The sequence below is a fragment of the Dermochelys coriacea genome, chromosome 10, assembly GCF_009764565.3.
Source record: "Dermochelys coriacea isolate rDerCor1 chromosome 10, rDerCor1.pri.v4, whole genome shotgun sequence".
Classification (NCBI taxonomy): Eukaryota; Metazoa; Chordata; order Testudines; family Dermochelyidae; genus Dermochelys; species Dermochelys coriacea.
In genome coordinates this window covers 7261386-7283986 of record NC_050077.1, presented here as the reverse complement: position 1 = coordinate 7283986, position 22601 = coordinate 7261386, and the positions used below count along the sequence as shown (strand labels likewise).

The 22601-nt window shown below is 44.1% G+C and overlaps 1 protein-coding gene across 3 annotated transcripts; it reads left to right on the top strand.

Annotated features, from left to right (window-relative positions):
* Window positions 1-1045: 1045 nt before the first annotated feature.
* ALKBH5 (alkB homolog 5, RNA demethylase) lies at window positions 1046-21951 on the top strand. Of its 3 annotated transcripts, none has more exons than XM_043493302.1 (5): window positions 1046-1179; window positions 1767-2617; window positions 9976-10056; window positions 17047-17202; window positions 19436-21951. In XM_043493302.1, the coding sequence occupies exons 2-5, from the start codon at window positions 1866-1868 to the stop codon at window positions 19617-19619; spliced, it is 1173 nt and encodes a 390-aa protein (XP_043349237.1). In that variant the 5' UTR covers window positions 1046-1179; window positions 1767-1865; the 3' UTR covers window positions 19620-21951. The 3 variants fall into 3 exon arrangements, with proteins under 3 accessions (XP_043349237.1, XP_038274981.1, XP_038274982.1); XM_038419053.2 differs by lacking the exon at window positions 1046-1179 and adding an exon at window positions 1272-1414 and having other exon boundaries at window positions 1764-2617; XM_038419054.2 differs by lacking the exon at window positions 1046-1179 and adding an exon at window positions 1273-1414.
* Window positions 21952-22601: the final 650 nt, after the last annotated feature.

Sequence of the window (22601 nt, the reverse complement as noted above, 5' to 3'; positions counted from 1 at the left end):
AGTTCATGCCTATTCCTTGTGCCCTGGGGGTGGTAGTGTGGGTGCCTATCCCCTGTGCCCTGGGGTGGGGGGGGCATGGCCTGTCCCATCATTTCCCCCCTTACTCCTGGCAGAACTGCCAGTGCCATGTGGCAGCCATACAGTGCGCAGCAGATGCTCCAGGGCTCGGCTGTCCTGCCTGATGCCTGATTCTTTTTGCCCATCCCCACCAGACTGCTCCCATCTACCCGCCATCGCCCGCCCTGCTATCCGGTAAAGAGCTCGTTTCTAGGCCCCTCTCTCAACTCCAACCTAATCAGGCACCTCTTAAGCCACCCCAATAACTCCTCTCAGAGGGGTCCTCCGCTCTCCCGCACAGTTCTACGCAACTTGCTGCACAAGAAGGACCTCCATCTCACAACTGCCAATCAACTAGAGTTTTCCTTTTGGGCCCGCCTCAACAGAGTAGCTCACCCAATCAGCATCGAGCCGGGGGAAAAGGTAGGGTAGGTGGTACCGTAACGGGGGGAGGGGGATATTGAGGTATCGGTGACGCCCTCAGAGAACGATATCCCCCCCCCCCAGTCACTCACTCAGCCCAGCTCGGCCCCCCCCCGCCTTCCGGGCCACCCCGACCAAACAGCCCCAGCGGCTTTGCCGAGCGGCGGCGGCGGCGGCTCCGAAGTGCGTCGGCCGCAAAGACGCGGCCGGGCCTAGCGCGCATGCGCCTGCGGGGGAGGCCCTCGGCGCGGGCGCAGTCGGACGGCTCCGGGACCGCGCCTGCGCACTGCGCGGCCTGCGCTCGAGGCTGCCCCTGAGTTATTTATAACGTCGGGCGGGGGCCTGGTGACGTAGCGAGGAGTCCGAGCGGCGTCTGCGAGCGCGTCGGAGCCCCCGCCCCCCCCCCCCCCCCCCCCGCGGCTGCTGTGATGGGGAGAGAGGCGGCGGCGGCCCGGGGGCTGCCGGGAGCCGGGGCAGCAGCAGCAGCAGCAGCAGCTGGGCATGTGCCAGGCGCCGCCACCGCCTGAGGCAGAGCCCCATGGGCGGCGGGCTCCCGGCGCAGAGCGTGGGGCCCAGCAGCTGACAGCCCGTGGGCGGCCCGGAGGCCTCGCCCGGCCCGGCGGCGGCTTCACCGTGCCTGGAGGGAGGCTGGCCGCGTGGCCCCGCGGAGCCGAGCCCTGCTCCCACGCTGGCCCGGCCGTGAGTTTGGCCGCGGGCGGCTGGGGGAACTGCGCGCTCCCGCCCCGGGAAGACCCGGGGACCCGAGCTGCCTAGCCCCCCCCTGCCAACCAGCAAGTGGCGGGGGGACCGAGCTAGCCCCCCCCCCCCCGCCCTAGGAAAGAAGAGAGGAGGCTTGGCCCTGTGTTGCCTGCCCGTCTCCTCCTCCCTTTTCCCTACGCAGTAGCCAGAGAAGAGCCTGCTCGCATAGACGGAGGTGAGCTTCCTAATTCTCTGCCCCCCCTACACACACGCACTCACACACGCGTGTCAGGAAGGAGGGGGGGCACCCTACGTGGAAGTTTAGAGCAGAACAAGATACGTCTCTTGTTTTGCTACCCAAAAGAAGGGGGGGGAGGGAACTTCCCGTTTTGGAGCAGAGCACGTCCCTCTCCCCTCCAAGGGGTCAGGGCCCTTATGGAAGAGTGGAGCTGAGCTACCTGTATCAAAGGTTCCTACCCCCCACCAAAGGAGAGAGAGAGAGAGAGTTGGGTGGGTGCCCTGTATGTGGAAGTGTGAATATAGAATCCACTCCGTATACCTCCTTCCTTTTGGAACTATCCCAGCAGGACGGTGGAGGCCATGAATAGCAGCAGCACTTCCCACTCTCTCGCCCAAAGAGTCGTGCACAGAGGAGATCAATAGAGGAGGTGGGTTGCAAGCACACCATGGCGGGAAGTGGCTACACAGACCTGCGAGAGAAGCTGAAGTCCATGATGCCTTATCGGGACAACTACAAAGGCAGCAGCCTGCGGGATCCTACAGAGTCCCCCTATGGGAAAGTTGGGGGGGCCGCTGCTGCGGAGCGAAAACGCAAGTACCATGAGGACTCTGACTCTGAGCCCAGTGACTACGAGGAGGAGCAGCAGCAGCAGCAGAAAGAGGAGGAGGAGGCCCGGAAAGTCAAAAGTGGTATCCGGCAGCTTCGTCTCTTCAGCCCAGACGAGTGTGCCAAGATTGAAGCCCGGATTGAGGATGTGGTATCTAGAGCTGAGAAAGGCCTCTACAAAGAGCATACGGTGGACAGGGCCCCTCTTCGCAACAAGTATTTCTTTGGGGAGGGCTACACATATGGGTCCCAGCTGCAGAGACGAGGCCCTGGTCAGGAAAGGCTGTACCCTCAGGGGGAGGTGGATGCCATTCCTGAGTGGGTGCATGACCTGGTGATCCGGAAGCTAGTGGAGCACAGGGTGATCCCTGAGGGCTTTGTGAACAGTGCGGTGATCAACGACTACCAGCCTGGTGGCTGCATTGTCTCCCATGTGGACCCTATCCACATCTTTGAGAGACCCATCGTCTCTGTGTCTTTCTTCAGCGACTCTGCACTCTGCTTTGGGTGTAAGTTCCAGTTCAAGCCCATCAGAGTCTCCGAACCTGTCTTGTTCCTGCCAGTGAGGAGAGGGAGTGTCACTGTGCTAAGGTAACTAAGTGGAAGGTCTCTGAGTTTCAGCAACTAAACTGAGACTCCTTAGTAGTTTGTTTATGTAACTTGTTATCAATACCGAACATCAGCAAAAACACATGCCTGAGTTGTTTATATAGCATCCTAGATACAGGGCTTTACACTGACTGAGTAGGAGGACTAAGGAAGGAAACTTGGGATTGAGGCATTATGGTCGGTGGGGGTCTGGCTGGAGCAGTGATTCAGCTCGGGCAGCAGGCAGTGACGGTGACACAGCTAGGCTTGGGAGGAAGACAAGCCCATCTGCAGGGGCCTCAATGAAAATTTCTGTGCATGAAACATTGGTGGATTGAAACTCGCTCCTGTCTATGATTAGAATACACAGTAAAACATAAAATGGAGCCCCTCTCCAATAGTGTGTCAGTGGTAAAGCAGCTGATTTAGCAGCTAGGACTCCTGGGTTCTATTCTTAGCTTGTTCACTGACTTCCTGTGTGACTGTAAACAGAGGTGAGGTGACTGGCCTCGTTTTTCTCTATCTGTATAGTGGGGATATTAAATCTTAGCTGTCTTTGTAGAATGCTCTGAGATCTCCTGTGAAACATAGCTTGCAAGTGCAAGTCATGTAGCACTTCATAGCTTCCAAGCACTGTGTGCACAGCAGCCCTGTATGGTAGGTACAGTATGGTCCTGTCCCCTCACCCCCCCATCTTACAGGTGGGGAAACAGCCATAGAAGTCAAATGACCTGCCCAAGGTCAAGCAGCAAGTCACTGGTAAAGCCAGGATTGGGTCTTGAAAGTGCCTACCTTCTAATCTCTTTCCCTGTCCCCGGGTCATGCTGCCTCTCTAACAACATACCGAATGTTGAGACAAGCACAGGTAGCGGCCAGTTAAGTTACATTTGGGGATTGGTGCATGTGGCTTTGTGGAGCAGGTGGGCTTTTAGGTGTCACTGAAGGGAGGAAGTCAGATGCTGGGGGCTGCATAATTTTATGATCAATGTTTATAGTCCTGAAGCTAAGGGCAGTTCTGCAGAATTCATTTTGACAGTCAAATACCCCTAACTTTTTCAACATTGCTAAAGGGAAGTATTTTAGCTATTCTATTGTCTGAGTTGGTAAATGTGCATGTTAGCCAAAAGGCTGTCTGTGGGTAACACAATCTCATGCTTTGGCTTGAAAAATTATTGCTGCAGGGGATCAGGAAGGATTTTACCCCCTCACACACACACACACACACACACAGCATTGTACAATTGACCAGGTGCATTAAAAACAGATACATTGAGCACTTGCATTGCTTTTTATCTCTAAACTTCTGCACAAACATTAAGTAATTCTCCCAGTACCCCTTGTGATAGGCGATTTTCAGATCGGAGGGGGTAGAAAATTGACATGTAAGTGGGCACAGCTCTCTGAGAGCTAACAAAATTCTACCTGCTTATTCCATTGGTGAATATTGGCCTGAGGTAAGGTACTAGAGACTGACAGGCAGGATAACCAGCCTTGATGGACCAGATGTTTGATGTGGAATGGTAAATCTTACATTGCTACAAAGCATTCTAACTGGGCAGGTGTAAAAGGAAAGAATATGGGCCTGTTCCTGCTCCCAATTAAGTTAATGGCAAAACTTTCATTGCCTCATATTGGAGGACGTCAGCTCTGTATTGACAAATAACTTCAGTGGGTGAGACAAGCATAGAACTGAAACAAAAGATTTCTGAATAGTGCTTTGAGGATTTCTTGTTACTGAACCCATGCTGGAATTCATTTGCTTAATCCAAGATAAGAGATTAGTTTCCAGTAAAAATATATTTTAAAATAGGGATTATTTCTATTTAAATGTAGCAGTTAATAAATACTTAGCACTTACAGGACATTCTGCCAGAGGGATTGGTTTGTGATCCAGGATGGATCAAAGTTGTAATGACTTATTAAAGTTGCCAGGTTAGAAAGAGAATGAACATGACTTGCAAGTCTTCTAGGTCCTGCTAAAGGTGATGCCTAAGATCCAACCCTCTCAGGCACATTGAAGAGTCAGTTCTCCAAAGTCAAAGGGAGGAAAAATCCAAGTAAATAGTTTCTGAAGGCAGTTGCTCTGAAAATAGAGAAACTGTGTGGATAGAAGTAACATGCTAGTAAAAATGTCTGTGTGACTCGAGCATTGCTGTGTCAGTGGCTGTTCTTGGCAGGACTGTGTTCCTGGGAGGCCAGTGTAACAGCGTTTCTTTGGCTGCATGTATTGGATCTATGTGGGGACCATCAAAGAGTCTAGGGGAAAAAAAGCTGCATCTCTCCCTCTCATTTTAACTCACTTTTCCACTTCTCTTTGTCCCTCCCCATGTCACCTTTACTGTGTTGTTCCTACTAATATCAACAGTGACTGTCTTCCTGGCTTTCAGAGCTCTCTGTTAAGTTGTTTCATTGTCTGACCTTGTAGCCACCTATTCCCCCTTTGGCTAAGTATTGTATCATTCTCTGCAGTAGAGTTTTTAGAGGCTTTTATCTTTTTGTGGGGCAGGGGAAGGGGTCCATCTTGCTATGTCATCTCCCTCCCTGCAAGGTATAATGGTACTTCCTTACTTGTTTAAAGTTGACCTTTTTTAAACCTCTCTTTCTCTCCAACTTTCAACCGATAGCTGAATTTCTTTTCCCAGTAGGAAGACTAAGTCAATCTTGGTGTAAATACTATGTACCTTTAATTTCAATGCCACTCTTTATAGGCTAGAGTTGTGTAGGTGATGCTGTTGACTATTGACTCAGCCATATTAGAGTTTCCTTTTTAAAGGAATCCGATGAGTATCAGTAGGATAGAACTAGTGTGCATGAGGCAGTAGGAATACAACTGTTTCCCAGTCTTTCTGAGGAGAATTTGTCTTGATGGGGGGGAGAATACTTAAACTGCAAAAAAAAAAAAAAAAAAAAAAACTAAAAAAAATTAGAGCAAAGTGGGGGAGCTACATTATATCTAACAATATATCTTGATAGCTACTGTTATATCACCATGAATATTAGACTATTCGTAAATGTGTTGATCTTTGCAGGGTACAAAATTCAGCAGAAGGCAGATCTTTCTCCTTATTGCTAACAACGATACATCTTTCAGCTTGGGTCTTGAGAACAAATTATTAGGTTGCTATTAACTAGAGGAATAGTGAGAGATCATTAACAAGAGATGTGTGAGGCGGGATGGACACTAGTGAGCTTCATGAGCAATGCCCACATGAGAAGTCCAGCAACTGGAGTTAGGTGCTATCTCTGAACTTTGCTGGGGTGGCGGAACTACATCACTTCTATCAGTCTTAGGGTAATGATGACCCCACCCAGTCCCCATCTGGATGCTGGAAAGGAGGGGGGGGTGGGCTTACTTCCTACTTTTGATCCCTGGCACCTCCTGGCTGCTATGAGGGGAAGACCTCTAATGCTCTTGCCTTCCCCGTGTCATTCTTTGGGCTCTCCTCCTCCATATATGCTCCACTTCTTGCTGACCAGTTCTGAAACTCGCCAAGATGTTAGTTTCACTCTCCTGCTGCTGGGCAAGACTCTAAATAGCAGAGGCACTAGAGCTGGCTGCAGACTGGGGATGAGCCTGCTTTCCTTGTTGCAAGAAATCCTTAGTTGTTCAGGCTAGAAATTTATTTTTAAAAGAGAGCTTAAACTTCAGAAATTGGTGTAGATCCCCTTATCAGAGGAAACTTCATGCCAATGGTGAGTCGGCATGTGGATTTTTCAAGCTCTGCTTCAACCTGTAGAGTCCAATCAGCTGAGTCAGTGAGGGAGGGCTCCTTCAAAACCACTGATCACTGAAAATAGGCTGAAGCCTTAAACCCAATTGCCACTGATTTGAAATCTATAGATATCTTATGGTGATTGTCCAAATATGCTGACATCTTCAAATGCATCTTGTCTAGTACGCTGGTGACTTGCACTGGCAGTATCAAGTACACAGCCTATGTCTGTCTTCCCAGCAGGGTGTTGAGGTTGGAGCAGTGTGTAGGGAATATGCTCAGCTCCAGCAGAGATGAGTACCTCATTGCTCAGCAGCAACTCCTTTGACTAAGGAAGGGCAGTGTCTGAGTGCAACTCAATTAGGAGCATTTCCCTGTTGGGGTGAGTGGCTCTGATATGCCCTCTAATGGACAAGGAATGAGACTGGGATGGGCAATTCACTTAACCAGGCAGTGCCTCAGTTTCCCTATCTAAAAAATTAGGGTGAAACTTCTGCTTATACTAGATGATTGAGAATCTCAAATCACTTCAGACAATAAATTAAGCCTCTCTTCACCCCTGTGAGGTAGGTATTAACTTCATTTTACAGATATGTAAACAGAGTTTAAGGGATTTGACCAAAGTCCCGGAGGAAGCCTTCAGAAGAACAAGGAATAGAATTCAGATGCTCTCACAAAGATATGATGAGGAATGAATGTTTGCTTTATAGCTTCAGTAGTAGTGGTGTTGAGAGGCTCAGGGATGTAGCTGACTGACCTTGGCAAAACAGAAAGTGACTTTGTTTTGTCTCACCCTGATGATCATATTCAGAATGGAGTGACAGAGCATTCTCTTTTGCCATTTCAAATATAACTTTTATTTCAGTCTGCATAGAGCTTGGGCTGACCAGCTTTGGGTACTTATTGCTGCCATCTTCTTGGCACATGCTTCTTGAAGCAGGGAGGCAGAATATCTAGGTTTATAATCTTTGCACCAATACTTGGTGCCTGTCTGTGGCCATGAGCACTGTCCCCTCTAAGGTGTGCACGCGCGCACGCACAGATCCTAAACCCTGTGCACATGGCAAAACACCGTGTGCACAAAGATTTGCACAGAAGCACAACAGTTTGCACAGAAGAAATTTTTTGCGCACACGACCCATCAAAAATTAGAGGGAACATTGGCCATGAGTCCTATTAGATTCAAGTTGGCATTAAACTCCTCTGTGAAATAGGTTCCCGCCCAGCAAATCAAATACACAGCCTGTTTGACATCTTATGGAGTGTTCCCATTTAGAAATTGGCTTGTTCTCTTAAGTTAAAGGCATTGTTAGGGTTCTGTTAAGATGAACACTAATGTGGGTGATCTGATCTTAATTGATTCACTGGAGCTTGAAGCAAAGATACTGAAACATAATAGAACCCTATAATAAGCCCACTTGCATAACTCTTCTTTGTGATACACCTGAATAAAACACACTGATCTTCTCTCCAGAATTTATCTCAGTCCTAGAAACAATAGAAGCTGTATCTTGGAAGGAGTGAAAGGTAGCGCTCTCTTTTGGGGAGAATTACAGTCTCATCTACTGGGTAACTCCATGCATGTAGAAGGGGCTGTCCTGTGCCATCTAGCCTTCTCTGGATAGACCTACTTGAGTAACCTACAGCCCACTGAGACAGGCTATGCAATTTTAGAATGCTTACTGGTGACTACTGGACTTTGCAATGAGGAAGGCATAGGGTTAGAGCTTTGCTTTGGGGAGGGTATGCACTGTCATCCCACCCAGTCTCTAAGCACTTGGGAGATGAGAGCACAGATTTCTAAAAAGAAAATGAAAATAGAAGCCTCTTATAGAGTCACTCAATTATGGAATGATGTGGATGCATTGCAGAATGTTACATTTAAGTGCCTCCGTGTTATCCAGCATGAAATCATTAACGCTAACCTTGCTGGCCAAGCTCAAACTTGCTGCATTTATACTATAAGTGCAAGCTGTCTGTGTTAAGTTTTAAAGAGGAGATGGGAGAGTGGCCCATAGTATTAAAGAGGTGAGTTCACAAATGTGTTTCTGCTTTTTTTTTTTTTTAAATCCTGGACACACACATTCTGTAGTGTTTTCTCCTGAGCCAGATGTAGTGCCCACTCTGATCTCTACACTCTGTTCTCAAGACCCCTTAGAAATCCTTTGAATCCTTGAAAGCCCCTGCCATCTATTTTAGAACATTCTGAAAGGCTTTTATCTTGCCAGAAATGCCCTCTTAAGTCACATTCAGGCGTGGGGCACTCTGGGCTGGGAAGGGGATTCAGTCTGTGCCTCCAGAATGCTCTAGAAGAAACCAAGCAGGAGAAGCATTGGCATGGTGCGTTCCCTTCCCTCCCAGTCTGAGTTGGGTTTGTTTCTTACCTTCAGTTAACATCCTAAGAATGTCCTATCATAATGCTTTTATTTCCAGAAATTCTTACAAGGTAACTTGTCTAAGCAGATGTTGCCTGCAATCATCCATATTAATATAAAGCGTGGCCCTGCTCAGGGAAACCTCAAACTACACACCTTGCTGATTGCACTGAACTCTGAAAACTATACTTTTCAACAAAAAGGCAACCATAAGAACAGAATTCTAAAGAGAATGTTGATACCTGTACTATTTGATAGCGCCAACAATACATCTCAAATGCTTCTGAATACTCATAGTATGTAGCTCTTAGGACAGTAGCTTGTTTTACAGAAATTAGTCTAAAGACACAAGTCTAGCTAAGTTTCAGAGTAGCAGCCATGTTAGTCTATATTCGCAAAAAGAAAAGGAGTACTTGTGGCATCTTAAAGACTAATCCATTTATTTGAGCATAAGCTTTCATGAGCACCAGCTCACTTCATCGGATGCATTCAGCCTAGCTAAATCATCTTCATGCATGCTTCTCTGACTGGGCCTTGATAACTCCAGCAGTAGAATCTCTGTGTGGTTACATAGGAGGGCAGTCTGTGCTGCTTGCTTGGGGCAGCCGAGCAGGGAGTGGTTGTGGAATGCAGGGAAGTATCTGAACTTGTTGGGGAAATAGAAAGGTGGTTTTTTTTCAAGCACAGGAGCAGTTGTTCTCTGACTCCTTGCCGCTCTGCTTTTCATCAGGCTAAAAATTCACCTGTGATCCCAAAGTCACAACACTTAAGGGAAACTCAAAAGGGAGAATAGGATCTTCCAGTAATCAGTAGCAATTGTCTATAGCTTGCCCGCATTTATCTCCATTATAATTTAGATGGCTTTCTATGGAGGGAATTACATGGGAATATCCCTTTTGGTAATGTGGTGGTATTATGTTGCTCATTTAAATTCTCCTGATCATACTTCACTAAATGAGGTTGCTGACTTTACACTCTGTGGTCACACTTTAATTGTCACTTTAACACGAGCCATAGATTCGTAAATAATTTTCTTTTGATGTGTACTTCAGAAACAGAAAATGACCAGGACCAGCCTTCCTGAACTTTAATGTTATCAGCCTTATGTAATTTTTGCTTTAATTTGTTTTCAGAACCGTGTGAAGTTTAGGAACTGCACCATGAAAGTTAGAGTAGGTGGCAGTGCTTGATTCTCTGAAACTGGGAATCATTTGCTTATCAGCCTGCTCATAGTTCTTGGTTTTTTGTTTTTGTTTTGTTTTTGTTTTTACAGTGGATATGCAGCTGACGAAATTACGCACTGCATTCGACCGCAGGACATCAAGGAGAGGAGAGCTGTCATCATCCTTAGAAAGTAAGTGTTAAAGCATTTTGGGTGATCAAGGAAGAAAGAATAAAGTTGATACCTTAGCACTCTGTCATTTCAGAACATTTTTAAAGGGACATTATCAGGTGGTAAATCACTTGTTATAAAACACTAGATTATTCAATATTTTAAATTTTAAATATCTGATTATTTACTACACTAGTTTTGAACAATGAAAATAGACTGCCTGGTTCTGACCTCTTCTTCGTTACTGTAAATTCTTAGGTTCATTTTCTGACTCCTTCAAAAGCATATTTTTTGTAATGTTTGAAAACACTTCAGAGGGTACGTTCACATCCCAACCGCTGTCTTTCATTGGCTGCCTTATTTTTAACAAATAAAGCCAGCCTTGTAAAAACCTAAATTTTTGGCCTCAATTTAAGGCCTGTTTACATGATGTGGTCTCTTCAAGTTGATATTGTCCGTATCAATTTATGTAGGGGCATCTTTTATAAGGCAGAGAAATTCTTTTCCTCTGGGAGGAGGATGACTCATTTTCAACAGGGAAATAAAAATGCTGATGTCTGAGACGCATGGATTACAGAACTAGGCCTATAAATGGATCTTTAGGGATTGGCAGCGTGAAGTAGTGCCCTGTACATTTTCTCATCACCCATGACACTATCTTATAACACCATGTTATTCAATAGATGGCATTTCTTCTGGCCAGTGTTTGTCCCTATAGCTTTAAAGTTTCATCAGCAAAGAAATTAAATTAATTCTTTGCATGGAATGTGAGGGAGGTTCCCACACCTGAGCCATTCTTTTTAAGTGACAAATCTGAGGAACTTTCCCCGATTGAGGTGTCAGTATAGGAGTTATTGGAACAAATTGATAGATTAAACATTAATAAGTCACCAGAACCAGATGGTATTTACCCAAGAGATCTGAAGAAACTCAAATATGAAATTGCCGAACTAACAACTGTGGTATGTAACCTATCACTTGAATCTGCCTCTGTACCAGATGACTGAAGGGTAGCTAATGTTATGCTGATTTTAAAAAAAGCTCTAAAGGTGATCCTGGCAATTACAGGCTAGTAAGCCTAATTTCAGCCTTAGGCAAACTGGTTGAAGCTAAAGAACAAAGTTATCATACACAGATAAACGCAGTATGTTGAAGAGTCAGCATAGTTTTTGTAAAGGGAAATCATGCCTCACTAATCTATTAGAATTCTTTGAGGGTATCAACAATCAAGTGGATAACGGTGATGTAGTATATTTAGACTGTCAAAGTCTTTGACAAGGTCCTATGCCAAAGGCTCTTTCGCAAAGTAACCTGTCATGGGATAAGAGGGAAGGTTCTCTCATGGATCAGTAAGTGGTTAAAAGACTGGAAACAAAGGGTAGGAATAAAAGGTCAGCTCTCAGAAATGAGAGAGGTAAACAGCAGGGTCCCCCACAGATCTGTACTGGGGCTGGTGCTTTTAGCATACTCCTAAATGATCTGAAAAAAGTGGTAAACAGCAAGGCGCAAAGCTTAGCAGATGATACTAAATTACTCAAGATGGTTAAGTCAAGAGTTACAAATGGAGCTCACAAAACTGGGTGACTGGGCAACAAAAGGGCAGATGAAATTCAGTGTTAGTAAGTGCAAACTACTGCACACTGAAAAACATCCCAACTATACATGCAAAATGAGGGAGTCTAAATTAGCTATTAACACTCAAGAAAGATCTTGGAGTTATGATGGATAGTTCTCCAAAAACATCCACTTAATGTGCAGTGGCAGTCAAAAGCTGACAATGTTAGGAACCCTTAGGAAAGGGATAGATAAGACAGTAAATACATAATGCCACTATATAAATCCATGGGGCACCCATGTCTTCAATACGATGTGCAGTTCTGGTTGCCCTGTCTCAGAAAAGATGTATTAGAATTGGAACAGGTGCAGAGAAGGGCACAAAAATTATTCGGGGTGTGGAACAACTTCCATATGAGGAGCAATTAAAAAGACTGGGACAGGTCAGCTTAGAAAAGAGAGGACTAAGGGGGGTATAATAGAGGTCTGTAACATCGTGAAAGGAGGGAGAAAGTGAATAAGAAGGGGTAACAATACTTCCATAGAACACAAGATCCAGGGGTCAACTGATGAAATTAATAAGCCACAGATTTAAAATAAACATAAGGAAGCACTTATTCACATAGTGCGCAGTCAACCTGTGGAACTCATTGCCAGGGGATGTTGTGAAGGCCAGAAGTATAACTGAGTTGAAAAAAGAATTGGATGAGTTCATGGAGGATGGATCCATCAATGGCTATTAGCCAAGATGTTCAGGGCTGCAACCCCATACTCTGCTGTCCCTAAACTTCCAACTGCCAGAAGCTGGAATTGGACAACAGAGGATTGATCACTCTGTAATTGTTCTGCTCGTTTCCTCTTAGGCATCTGGCACTGGCCACTGTCAGAAGACAGGTTCCTGGGCTAGATGGATCATTGTGTCTGACCCTCTGTCGCCGTTCTTCGGTTCTTAATTCCCCACTTCCCCCGAGTATCTGTTGTTTTATTGGGTCCTTGTAGCAGAAACAACACTTTTGAATAACTTGAAATTACATTGAGGAGTCTTGTGGCACCTTAAAGACTAACAAATTTATTCGCGCATAAGCTTTCGTAGGCTATGACCCATTTAGCCCACGAAAGCTTATCCGCTAATAAATTTTTTTAGTTTTTAAGGTGCCACAAGACTCCTCGTTTTTGCTGAAACAGACTAATACAGCTACCCTCTGAAACTTGAAAATACATGGCAGCCACTGTTTTTAAAACTTGTTGTGGGGTCGTTCCTTCCATGGGGTGTACAACTAGTAATTCCACTGTCAACAGATCCCCTTACGAGAATAGTGCAAACCAATGGAGCCCTTCTGGCTTAAAGTACTGAAAACCCAGAAGGAAGTAGACACAATGGCAGACTGCTGGAATTGCAGCCCAGGCAAGAGTGAGGCTAGTTCTCAGAAATCTGGCTCCAGATCCTCTGAGCTTTCAAGCAGCTTAGCTGGTTTCAAGGAAACCTAGCCTCATGGAAGATGTGGCACAGTGCCAGTTAGATCAACTCAGGGGCAAAGTGAAGACTCTGACATCTGGTTAGAGAGAAGCCATGAAATGAGACCAGGAAAGGCAGCAGCCCTGAGACATTAGTGAGGCAGAATCACCTTGTGGAGACACAGGGCAGAGGTGTGAAGTAGGGGCAGATGACAAAGCAAGATCACATTGATCCCTTCTGGTCCTGGAATCTATGAAGTAAAGAGAGAGAAGCTATTGTGTGTTTAATTTATCATGTATTGTACATAAACATGGCAAAGCAATTCTAATAGGAATCAAAAGGCTGCTGCAGTTGAAACCAGCAAGGGTGAGAGTATTTGCTGCCAGAGAAGCAAAGCCAATCTGGACTAGTGCCACTAAGGGTGCTCTCACAAATTTCTGTAGCTGTTGAAATATTTGAAGGGGCACGGGGGTACTGTGAGGCAGGATTGAGGTGCATTGGCAGGCCAGAGAAATGGGCTTCCAGACTTCAGAACATAAGTGGCCATACTGGATCAGGCCAGTGGTCCCTCTAGCCCAATATCCTGCCTTCGAGAGTGGCTGGTGATTTGTCTGTGCTAGAGAAGAGCATTGGGTTAACTAAATAGATTTAAACTAGCTAAACAGGGAGAAACCTATAATGGAGACATACTTGAAGTGTTTTTATCTCTAGCTTATGTTTTTGTTTAGTTCAATAATTAGATAGCGCAGCTTAAAGGATGGTTTGGGGGTTTTGGGTTGGGGGGGTTGGGGTTTTTTTACACCGCAGTTTAAATATATTTGAACTGAATATTAAACCAGTGCACTTGTCTATACTAGAAGAGGCCAAGGAGGGCAGGGATTTGCATATCTTGGCAGAACTGTGTTGGGAATGCTTGCATAATAGTGCCTCTAGAGCTTGTTTTTTAGTCAGTGTAATTGAATTCTCTTGTGTATCTGAGCATCCTGCACTCTGCCTCACTCAAGGTTAGGACAGAGAGCACAATGAGAACTTCTATGCCTTTACTGAGTAAGATTCTGATAGCTACTTGACTGCCTGATGTGGTGAAGGATGCTGTTATATCCTTCCTTTTAGACAGAGTGGAATCCCCCTTTTCCCAGTCTTTATAGCACCTACCAGGCCTGATCCCTAAAATGCATATATACCACTTTGCAAAAGGGTACATTATGGACATTGCACACTACAGCTTATTTAGCTATTGCATATCCATTGTAATGCTAAAACATTTGCTCCTTGTCGAACCTGGTCTGCATCCATACGCAGCAGGACTGCAGTGACCCTTTGTAAACACTTGCATTCCATAGTGCGGATTGCTATGGTGAAGTTTATCACATCCTGTATCACATGACTGTTGCAGATTTAAATAGTGTGTTATGCAACCAGGAGAATATCTATTTCCCCTTTAGGTAGTCTGTCGCTAGCATAATATTGACGTCATAAAGCACGTTCTTTCTGTAGGGTCTGCTTGGGTAGCCAGAGAATCTGATTCTCACCAAGATAAATGTATTATGGCATGGGTGCTTAGCTTTAGACTTTGGTATAGTTAGGAACTAGTACATGAAGCCATGTGGTGAAGGGCCCAACCGGCAAAACTTTAGGGCTTGAGTCTCTGTTCCTGAATACGTTCTCTGTATGAAGCTCTAGATGCTCTGTACTTATTTGGCAGGGAGTGTAGAACAAAAGTATTTGTATTGGAGAAATGCTCTGACATTTGATCAGTTTTGTGGAATATTTTGAGAGCAGCATGATTACCAAGTAGGTCATAAATGCTTCAGTGCAGTTAGAACATAATGATATTTGCAGTGTTCCCTGTGTACTTGAGTACAGGGCTGCAACAGCACCAGAAAGGGCTGGAATTTATCTTCAGCTTAAGAGGTTGGAGGCCCTGAGGGGACTAAAACTCCTAAATTTAAAAAACCTCTACCCTTTTTTATTTATTTTTTAAGCATAACTCTAACCAGGGAAATAAGCAGTGTGTTAGTGAAACCTAATGAGACCTGCTCAAACAGGCTTTGGAACTTCCAAATGACAGTTCAAGCTCTTTGTAATACTTCTTGCATATTGTACCCATACAATACATTAGAAGAAACCTATGTTAAACAATGTTAGCTTTGTATAATTTACTTGCCTGTGTGTGTCTTTCCTTTTTAGTGTCCTCTTCTGCCTAGCTACATTTTAAGACCTAAAAACTCAACAGCTCAAGCCAAGATTTTATGCTCTCTTTTAATCCAGTTAAAACTTTAAATATGATTGGAAATGCAAGTCTATATTTCTGCGCAAAATGTTTTTGTTTTTTTTAATTCATTAACGTTAGGGGGTGGCTATATCATCCCACACCTTCAGAAGCTTTATTCCCCCTCCAAAAATTGACTCTTTTGAAAAATAATTTTTGTGTGAGCCATCATGAAGTGCTTGGGATTGAGGAAAAACTGAGATTCTGTTGCCAAGCTTATGATGGCTGTCAGAACACTGATTATAGCATTCATTAATCAGAAGCAGACAACTTGTGTTATATTTGGCATATTTGTGAGTAGTGTTGGAATGGCAATAAACTGGTTCAGCCTAGGACCTGCCATCATTTCTGCATTCAGTGTTCTAACTAGGATTAGTTCACTTATTGATTTGGATCTGAATTCCAGTAGGATACTGGCAGGTAAACTGGATTCTTATTAGTCTGACAAAAACCTACTTCCTGTTTACAGTGCAGCTGGCAGACCTCCATACTCTGTATGGACATGCCTTATTCATGTGTCAACACATTATACGTGCAGCAAAGAGAGTAAGCTGGTGAGGGTTGGTGGAGAGGACAGTTTGCTCTGCAACTGCAAACAGCTTGTAATTGGAGTTTGAAAGGATCTGAAGGGTTTTTGTTTTTTTTGTTTTTTTCCCATATCCTGTCCAAATCAAGCTTGCAAAACTTAGGTTCAAGAATAACCTCAAAGCTAATTTCCCCTTTCTTACAGCCCAACCCCATGACCTGATTTTTAGCAAACTTCCCATATGGGAGATGCACATTGTAAAATATTAAGAAGCAGCAGGAATCTGTAGCCATCCTTCTTTCATGAAGATTGCATGGATCATTTCCACTACACGCACTGCTCTAAGCACTGATACCTTTTCGTCTTGCATCCTTTCAATGCTAGGGCTTGGGTCCATGTTTTGAAACTATGCACTGCTGAATCCAAAAGCTTGTGTCTGTGCATAGCAGTGAGGCAACCACATTAAGAATCTGTACTATTGAGTGTTCTGTAGGATAGCTTCTGTTAGCTCTGTTATTTCCTGGACACACAAACTGAGCCAGATACAGCTGTGTCTGAGCAAACGGTGCTGTTGGACAGAATTATTCTGTTTTAGCTGAACTGTGCTTGCCCAGACCCTATTGCACATTGATGTAACTATTAGCGTGGTTCCCTTATAGTGTGGACTAGAGCTTGAATATTTTAGTTGAGATACCACATTGCAGCTTGCTTGCTTGGACTTCCTTCCAGACCTTCACCTGACGACGATTGGATATTTTTTTGTTGAGTTAGTCAGAAAATCTCCAGCCAAACTCTGTTGATTTGCACAGGTGTGCTCTCCTGATCCCACCGAGAGAGCTAGATATGCAGTGAGAGCACAGAGGTGATGCTAGACACTGTAGTATGGATCAGAAATGAGAATTTTGCTTCATCACTTCTAGATACTTTATCCAGGGTTTTAAGTTGCTGAACAGTCATTAACCCTCAGAATTAATAGTTGAGTTAATATAGGCCAATATATCAGACTGTATGCTAGATCCCATGCAAACGTTTTTTTAATAGGGAAGTGGGAGTTTGAAGGGGAGGATTGCAATTTTTGTCCTGCTTGTCACTTAACCTTGCTGGTGGGCCTGGATCAGGGAATCTACTTCAGTTTGACTAGATAGAATAGCTACTTTGATATGTCAGCACTCTTTGGAAACACTTGTCTTTTAACATTCACAGAACAAGACTAGATGCTCCTCGATTGGAAACAAAATCGCTGAGTAGCTCTGTGTTGCCACCAGGTTACACCTCTGACCGTCTATCAGGAAGCAACAGGGACCAGATCCTGAAACCAAAGCGGTCGCATCGCAAAGCAGATCCTGATGCTGCTCACAGGTAGGATGATAGCTTGTGAAAGCAGTGATCTGGCTGCAGTGCTTCTGGTCTCAGTGAAATGCAAAGTTTTGTGGCATGTTGCAAAACAGTGGTAAATGCCACCCACCCACCAATCAGCCTGGTAGTAATCACAGTTGCTAGAACAGCCCCTTTCATAGGCCTTGGTGTGATTCTTGCAAAGATAATGCAGCATCATTCCTATAATGCTATTGTGTAACAACTTAACCTCTGTCCTATTTAGTTGGGCTTTTTTTTTTTTTTTTTTTTTCTTGTGCAGTAAAGTTCTGCTTAAGTTTTCTCCCCTTTCCTGCCTCAGGGCTGCCTACTGCACACATGCTTTCTAGGCAATATAGGTCTGTTTAATCAAATGACTTTAGCATTTTTTTTTTATTAGAGCCAGACCTGTAAACTTAAAGCTGACCTTGGATTTTAAGCTATTTGTTTTTGTGTTTTGGTTTTTTTTGTTTTTGTTTTTTTGTCAAATGGTAGGCAGGATTGAGAAGCAATAGATTCAGCTTCCTCTTGGTAATGCACTCATTCAGAACAATAAAGTTCCCCTGCAGCTAATTTTGACCTTTATTGCCAAGCTATTGTATAAAATGAAATGAATTTTCAACAAGATAAAAGGTTTCACTGACAGGGACGAGGGGGGAATTAATGCATGATGTTTCTCATGCTTGCTGTGGGCCCAATCCTGCATTCCTTGCATACCCAAACTCTTGGTTAACTCTTGCAGGATTTGGTTTCAAGAGGGATTTGGACACTGACTCCTTCCTGGAAGTGGTCCAGTTAGTCTAGCAGTGCCAGAAGATGAGCCAGTCTTTTAGAGTGTGTTTATGGAAACCTGTCCATAATGAGATTTCACCTGTGACTACAGTGATGCATTTGGCCTATATAATGGTTTCTAGCCAGGAGTGGTAACTCCTCTTATAGAAGAAAAGGGGAAAAAAAATGTTGGCACACTTCAATGGCGGTGCAGAATCAGCTGTCCCATGTAAGGTCTAACCAGTATTCCTGGTACCCAGGGGTATCTCTGAGCCTTTGCAAGGGTTAAGACGACTTCTCAACATCATGTAAAACCAAAAGATTGGCCTGGTTTCAAGATTGGCCTGGTGTCAGCAAGGTCCAGCCCATGCTGCAGCCAGTCACTTGAGGGGAGTCTTATTTGTGTAACATCCCACTCAAGTCCCAGACTAACTGTATGAGCATAAGCCAAGAAGAGAAACACATCTACAAATGTAGCGTGACATCTAATGGTACTGCAAACTAGTGTGGAGTAAATGTACAACATAAATGCAATTGATCATACAGAAAACAGTTTTATAGAACCACAAGTGTTGCTATGTCTGTACAACATGGGTGGTCATGGGAAGGTTTTCTCTTTAACCTGAAGGTTACGTTCTTAGTCTGTCACTTCTGTCCAATACTGTTTGCGTCTTCTAAAATCAAATGGGCCTTTCCCCTTACGTAGCCTAAAAGACTCTAGTATAGTACATGCATAATCCATGGATGTCAACATGATGCATTTGTTATGGGGACAATAGCTATTGCTGTACTGGATCAGATGATTGGACCATGTAGTCTTGTATTTTGCCATTGACAGTGGCCAGTACCAGATGCTTTGGGGTGGGGGGGAAGAGGGAGAGCAAGAAACCTTGCCCCACAAACAACCCTCATGGAACAGTAAACTAGCTTCTAAAAGACCAAGGGAATATGGAGTCCTGCTCCCATTAAAAACAATGGCAAAAATCCCATTGACTTGAAAGGAATCATGCCCTTAATGCTGACATTCTTTACCTGTGCTTATCACGGAGGGAATCTCCCATAAAAGGGGTAATGTTTGGTACAATTGGCTACACCTAGGAAGGAATGACAGAGCGGTTGCATAGTTTGGTAGTTTCTCTTGTAGTTTAACAGCTTCACTGTAGGACAAGAGTAAAGAAAGAGCCTTTAAATAACTTGTAATGTAGATTCAGAAAGAACAGGCATCACTACAGGCAAAATGCTCCCCTCGGCATTCGTGTGGCTTTATAGTCTGCTGCTTTGGCTGCGTTGGACTCCACAGGAGTTCTGTACTTGTAGGAATAACAAAGCATTGGAAGTCCGCTCGTCCATGTGGTCCATTTGTTCAAAATATTCAAGAAATTGTAGCTTAAATAACACAGCTAGTCTGAGACATCTCTTAAATTCTCAACTGGCTGTCTGCTCCAAATGTTTCTCTTCTTTTCCGTAGGCCGCGGATTTTAGAAATGGATAAGGAGGAGAACAGGCGCTCGGTCCTCTTACCAAAACATAGGAGACGGAGCAACTTCAGCTCTGAGAACTATTGGCGAAGGTCTTACGAGTATACAGAGGACTATGACGAGGAGGAGGAGGATGGAAGTCCAGCCCGCAAAGTTAAAATGAGGCGACATTGAGGCATGAGCTTTCCAGAGTCTCAAAGCTGAAGAGATTGGCCTCCAGTTTATGAAAACTCCCCCTCCTTCCCTCCCCTCCCCTCCCCTCCTGACCCCAGCTATTTCTCATCTAGCTTCAGTTTTGTTGTTTCCTTTCAGGCTGAAGAGTAACTGGGAAGTATCTGGCTATTTGTTTTTATGAATGGAGTAGTACTGAGGCATAAATATTGGTGGAATGTGTAAGGTGCCACCTGCAGTTTCCAAAGGGGTGTGTCAGATGGGCATCCCCTCCCTCATGAAGTGGATATTATTCATGCTGCACCAGGCTGCCTGGCCTGTATTTTTGAAAACACCAAAAAGTTAACTGTTTCGTTACTGAAGACTTAAGAAATTAATTTTTCCTTTGCTTTATTTAACTAAGTTTCTTTTTAAAATGTTCTAAATATCTTGTTTGACCCCAAGAGTTGAAACTCTTTGTAGTGGCCTCATGCTCCATGCTACACCAAAGGGCTCCTAAATTCCTACGTCTGCTATTACATAGTTTGGGTTTTTTGTTTTTAAAGGTGTCCTGCAGCAACTGGAAGTTTTGAAGCTTTGCAGGCACCTCTTACTGCAATCGATTACAAAGTATTTAGAATATTTGTTGCACTTTAGTAACAGCTTTTAATGCCCTATGCTTCCCTCCACTTCCCCCTCAGCTAGTTTGGGCTTGCAAGCATCTTGTTTTCTGCACTGCTGACTAGAGGGTGTATTCTCTCTGCGAAGGCCATACATAAGCTCTTGCTCACATCAGTGGTGGTTTTGAGGGGCTCCTCGAGGAGAGAATAGGCTTGTTTGAAGGAGGGAGGAATGTTGGACTTGAAGTTGCTCCATCCACTTGACGCATCTCACTAACAGCATCATTACAATTTTTCAGAAGTATATTGAAGTGTTTGGGGGTGGTTTTTTTGTTTTTGTTTTTTGTTTGTTAAATCTCTGGATAAGTGTTTTAACTGGCTTTATTGAGGCCTGTAAAGCTACGGGACTTTGAGTCTAAAAGTTTGTGTGTGTGTGGTGTGTGTTTTTGGATACCTGCTTTATCCTTCTCAAAGATAGAGAATAGCCAGAACAATGTGTAGGGCTAGCAGATCGCACTTGTGAGGGAATGCGACTTGGCAACACCCTGGGAAGGGCTGTCTTTATGCTGGCTGGCATCTTGGTGGAAGTGGATCTCTCCCTTCTTGGTTCAGGAGGAAAAGGATCCAGACTGTTATCTCTGGAGTACCCTAGTGGAGGATGCTTCAGAGCATTGCAGCAGCTTGAAGAATCTGTCAGATTTCTCAGCCACAAAGATGTGCTGATGCATAGAAGTGCGTGATATTGTCACCCCAGTAGAACTAGAAGACTTGGGGATGTGGGGGGGGGGGTTGGCCGTTTGAGGCAGGAACCCTCTGCGTAGGTGTCAGATGACTCCCATTTATCTTGCATAGCACAGTCTGTTCCTAGCCTCAACAAATATCACAACTGTTCTGTGTCCCTCTTCTATTTACTGAGAGACGCTAGGAATTCCGGTGCCATGAGCCTCTTGGCCAACTACTTAAAGTGCTGAGAATAAGATTCCTAGAGTCCAAGGAGTTAATAGGAGAATTTAGATATTCTAATATGTGTTTCTGATCATCTTTCCACATTCAGTCTGCATTATCCTGGCTTGAAGCCTCAATGAGTTGTCAAAGTTTGGGGTCTAATAACTTATTTAGTACCCTAATTTTAATAAATAAATATTAACTGTCTTCTCCATTTGATTCCTTGAATCCAAATGTCAGCAATTCCAAATATTGGTCTTTATTTTTAAGTTTGGTTGTTTTTTTTTGTTTTTTTGTTTTTTACAGCTTTGCCTTTCCTAAACACTTTTTTTTTTTTTGGTAGTTTTCTTTGGTAGCGTGTCTTGAACACTAGCTATGGTCTATGTACTTTACAATAAAAAGATCTAATATATTTTGAAACATGTCTGGTGCTGTCATGAGGAGTTTTCAGTCCAGAAACCAAGCATTGTTCCTCGTGTGCTGTTTGTTGGAAATCTTGTATGTTTACTAACCATCTGACTCGTGTGGTTCTCCTACCCCAAAATGTACAGGTGGTTCCTCTTGAATGCTGAGACTATTTAAAACTAGATCCACCATTGGTCATAATGCAAACAAAACTACTACAGACTTCAGTAGAAGTTTTATCTGCATAAGGATTACTAGACCTAGGGTTGTCTTTTTGTGGCAGGTTGTTGTGGTTTTTTTTTGTTTTGTTTTTTTTCTTCCTGGTTAAGAACTTCAGTTGGCATCGCTCAAAGTTGAGAATAGTCTTTCGCCAGCCCCCCCTTTTTTTTTTTAAACTCCACCTCTGCCCAGAGTTCTAAAAGTTCATGCTTCTGGCTGTCTTTAAAATGTAAATTGCATTTGAAAATAAGCTGTTAAATCAGAACTGCTATTACTCTGTCTCCTAGCTTGTGGATGAGAATAGCAATCCAGTTCCAAGACCAGCTTAACAATCTCAAAGGAAAAACTTTTCCCTTTTGGTTTCTCATGCTGGATATGCAGTCTTGTCTGTCTATTGCTGGCCTTGTGAATGTCACTGTTATAAGATGGTGACTTCTAGCAGGAGGCTGAGGATTGGTTTTAATTAGAACACTCTTGGATTCACAATTTAAATGCTGCTAAAATGCCCTGTGTGCTTCTAGGATGCTGAGTACATCATTCTTTTAAATAGTAGCGTTCTGATTCGCTTAAACGTAGCTCTGGCTGGATAAATAGCAGAAACCATAGTGATCTGTGCCTCTATTTCCTCTTTCCTGTGACAGTTCTCTTATGATATGCAGTGCCCCACCCCCCCCAACACGCTACGTTAAGTCTACCTCTGCAGTAAGGATACTGTGTTCTGGCTCCTCAACTTAAAAAGAAGTTGGTTGCAATTGTGCCTCTTTTGTGATGTGATATTAGTGGCTCCCAAATCAGCACTTGATAGAGCAAGGTTTGC

Bases quoted from the DNA above. Each gene is read 5' to 3' on its own strand.
- ALKBH5 (XM_043493302.1), top strand. From the start codon at position 1,866: ATGGCGGGAAGTGGCTACACAGACCTGCGAGAGAAGCTGAAGTCCATG. The intron at 2,618-9,975 runs GTAACTAAGTGG...TTGTTTTTACAG, and splicing joins GGGAGTGTCACTGTGCTAAG to TGGATATGCAGCTGACGAAA. The intron at 17,203-19,435 runs GTAGGATGATAG...TCTTTTCCGTAG, and splicing joins GATCCTGATGCTGCTCACAG to GCCGCGGATTTTAGAAATGG.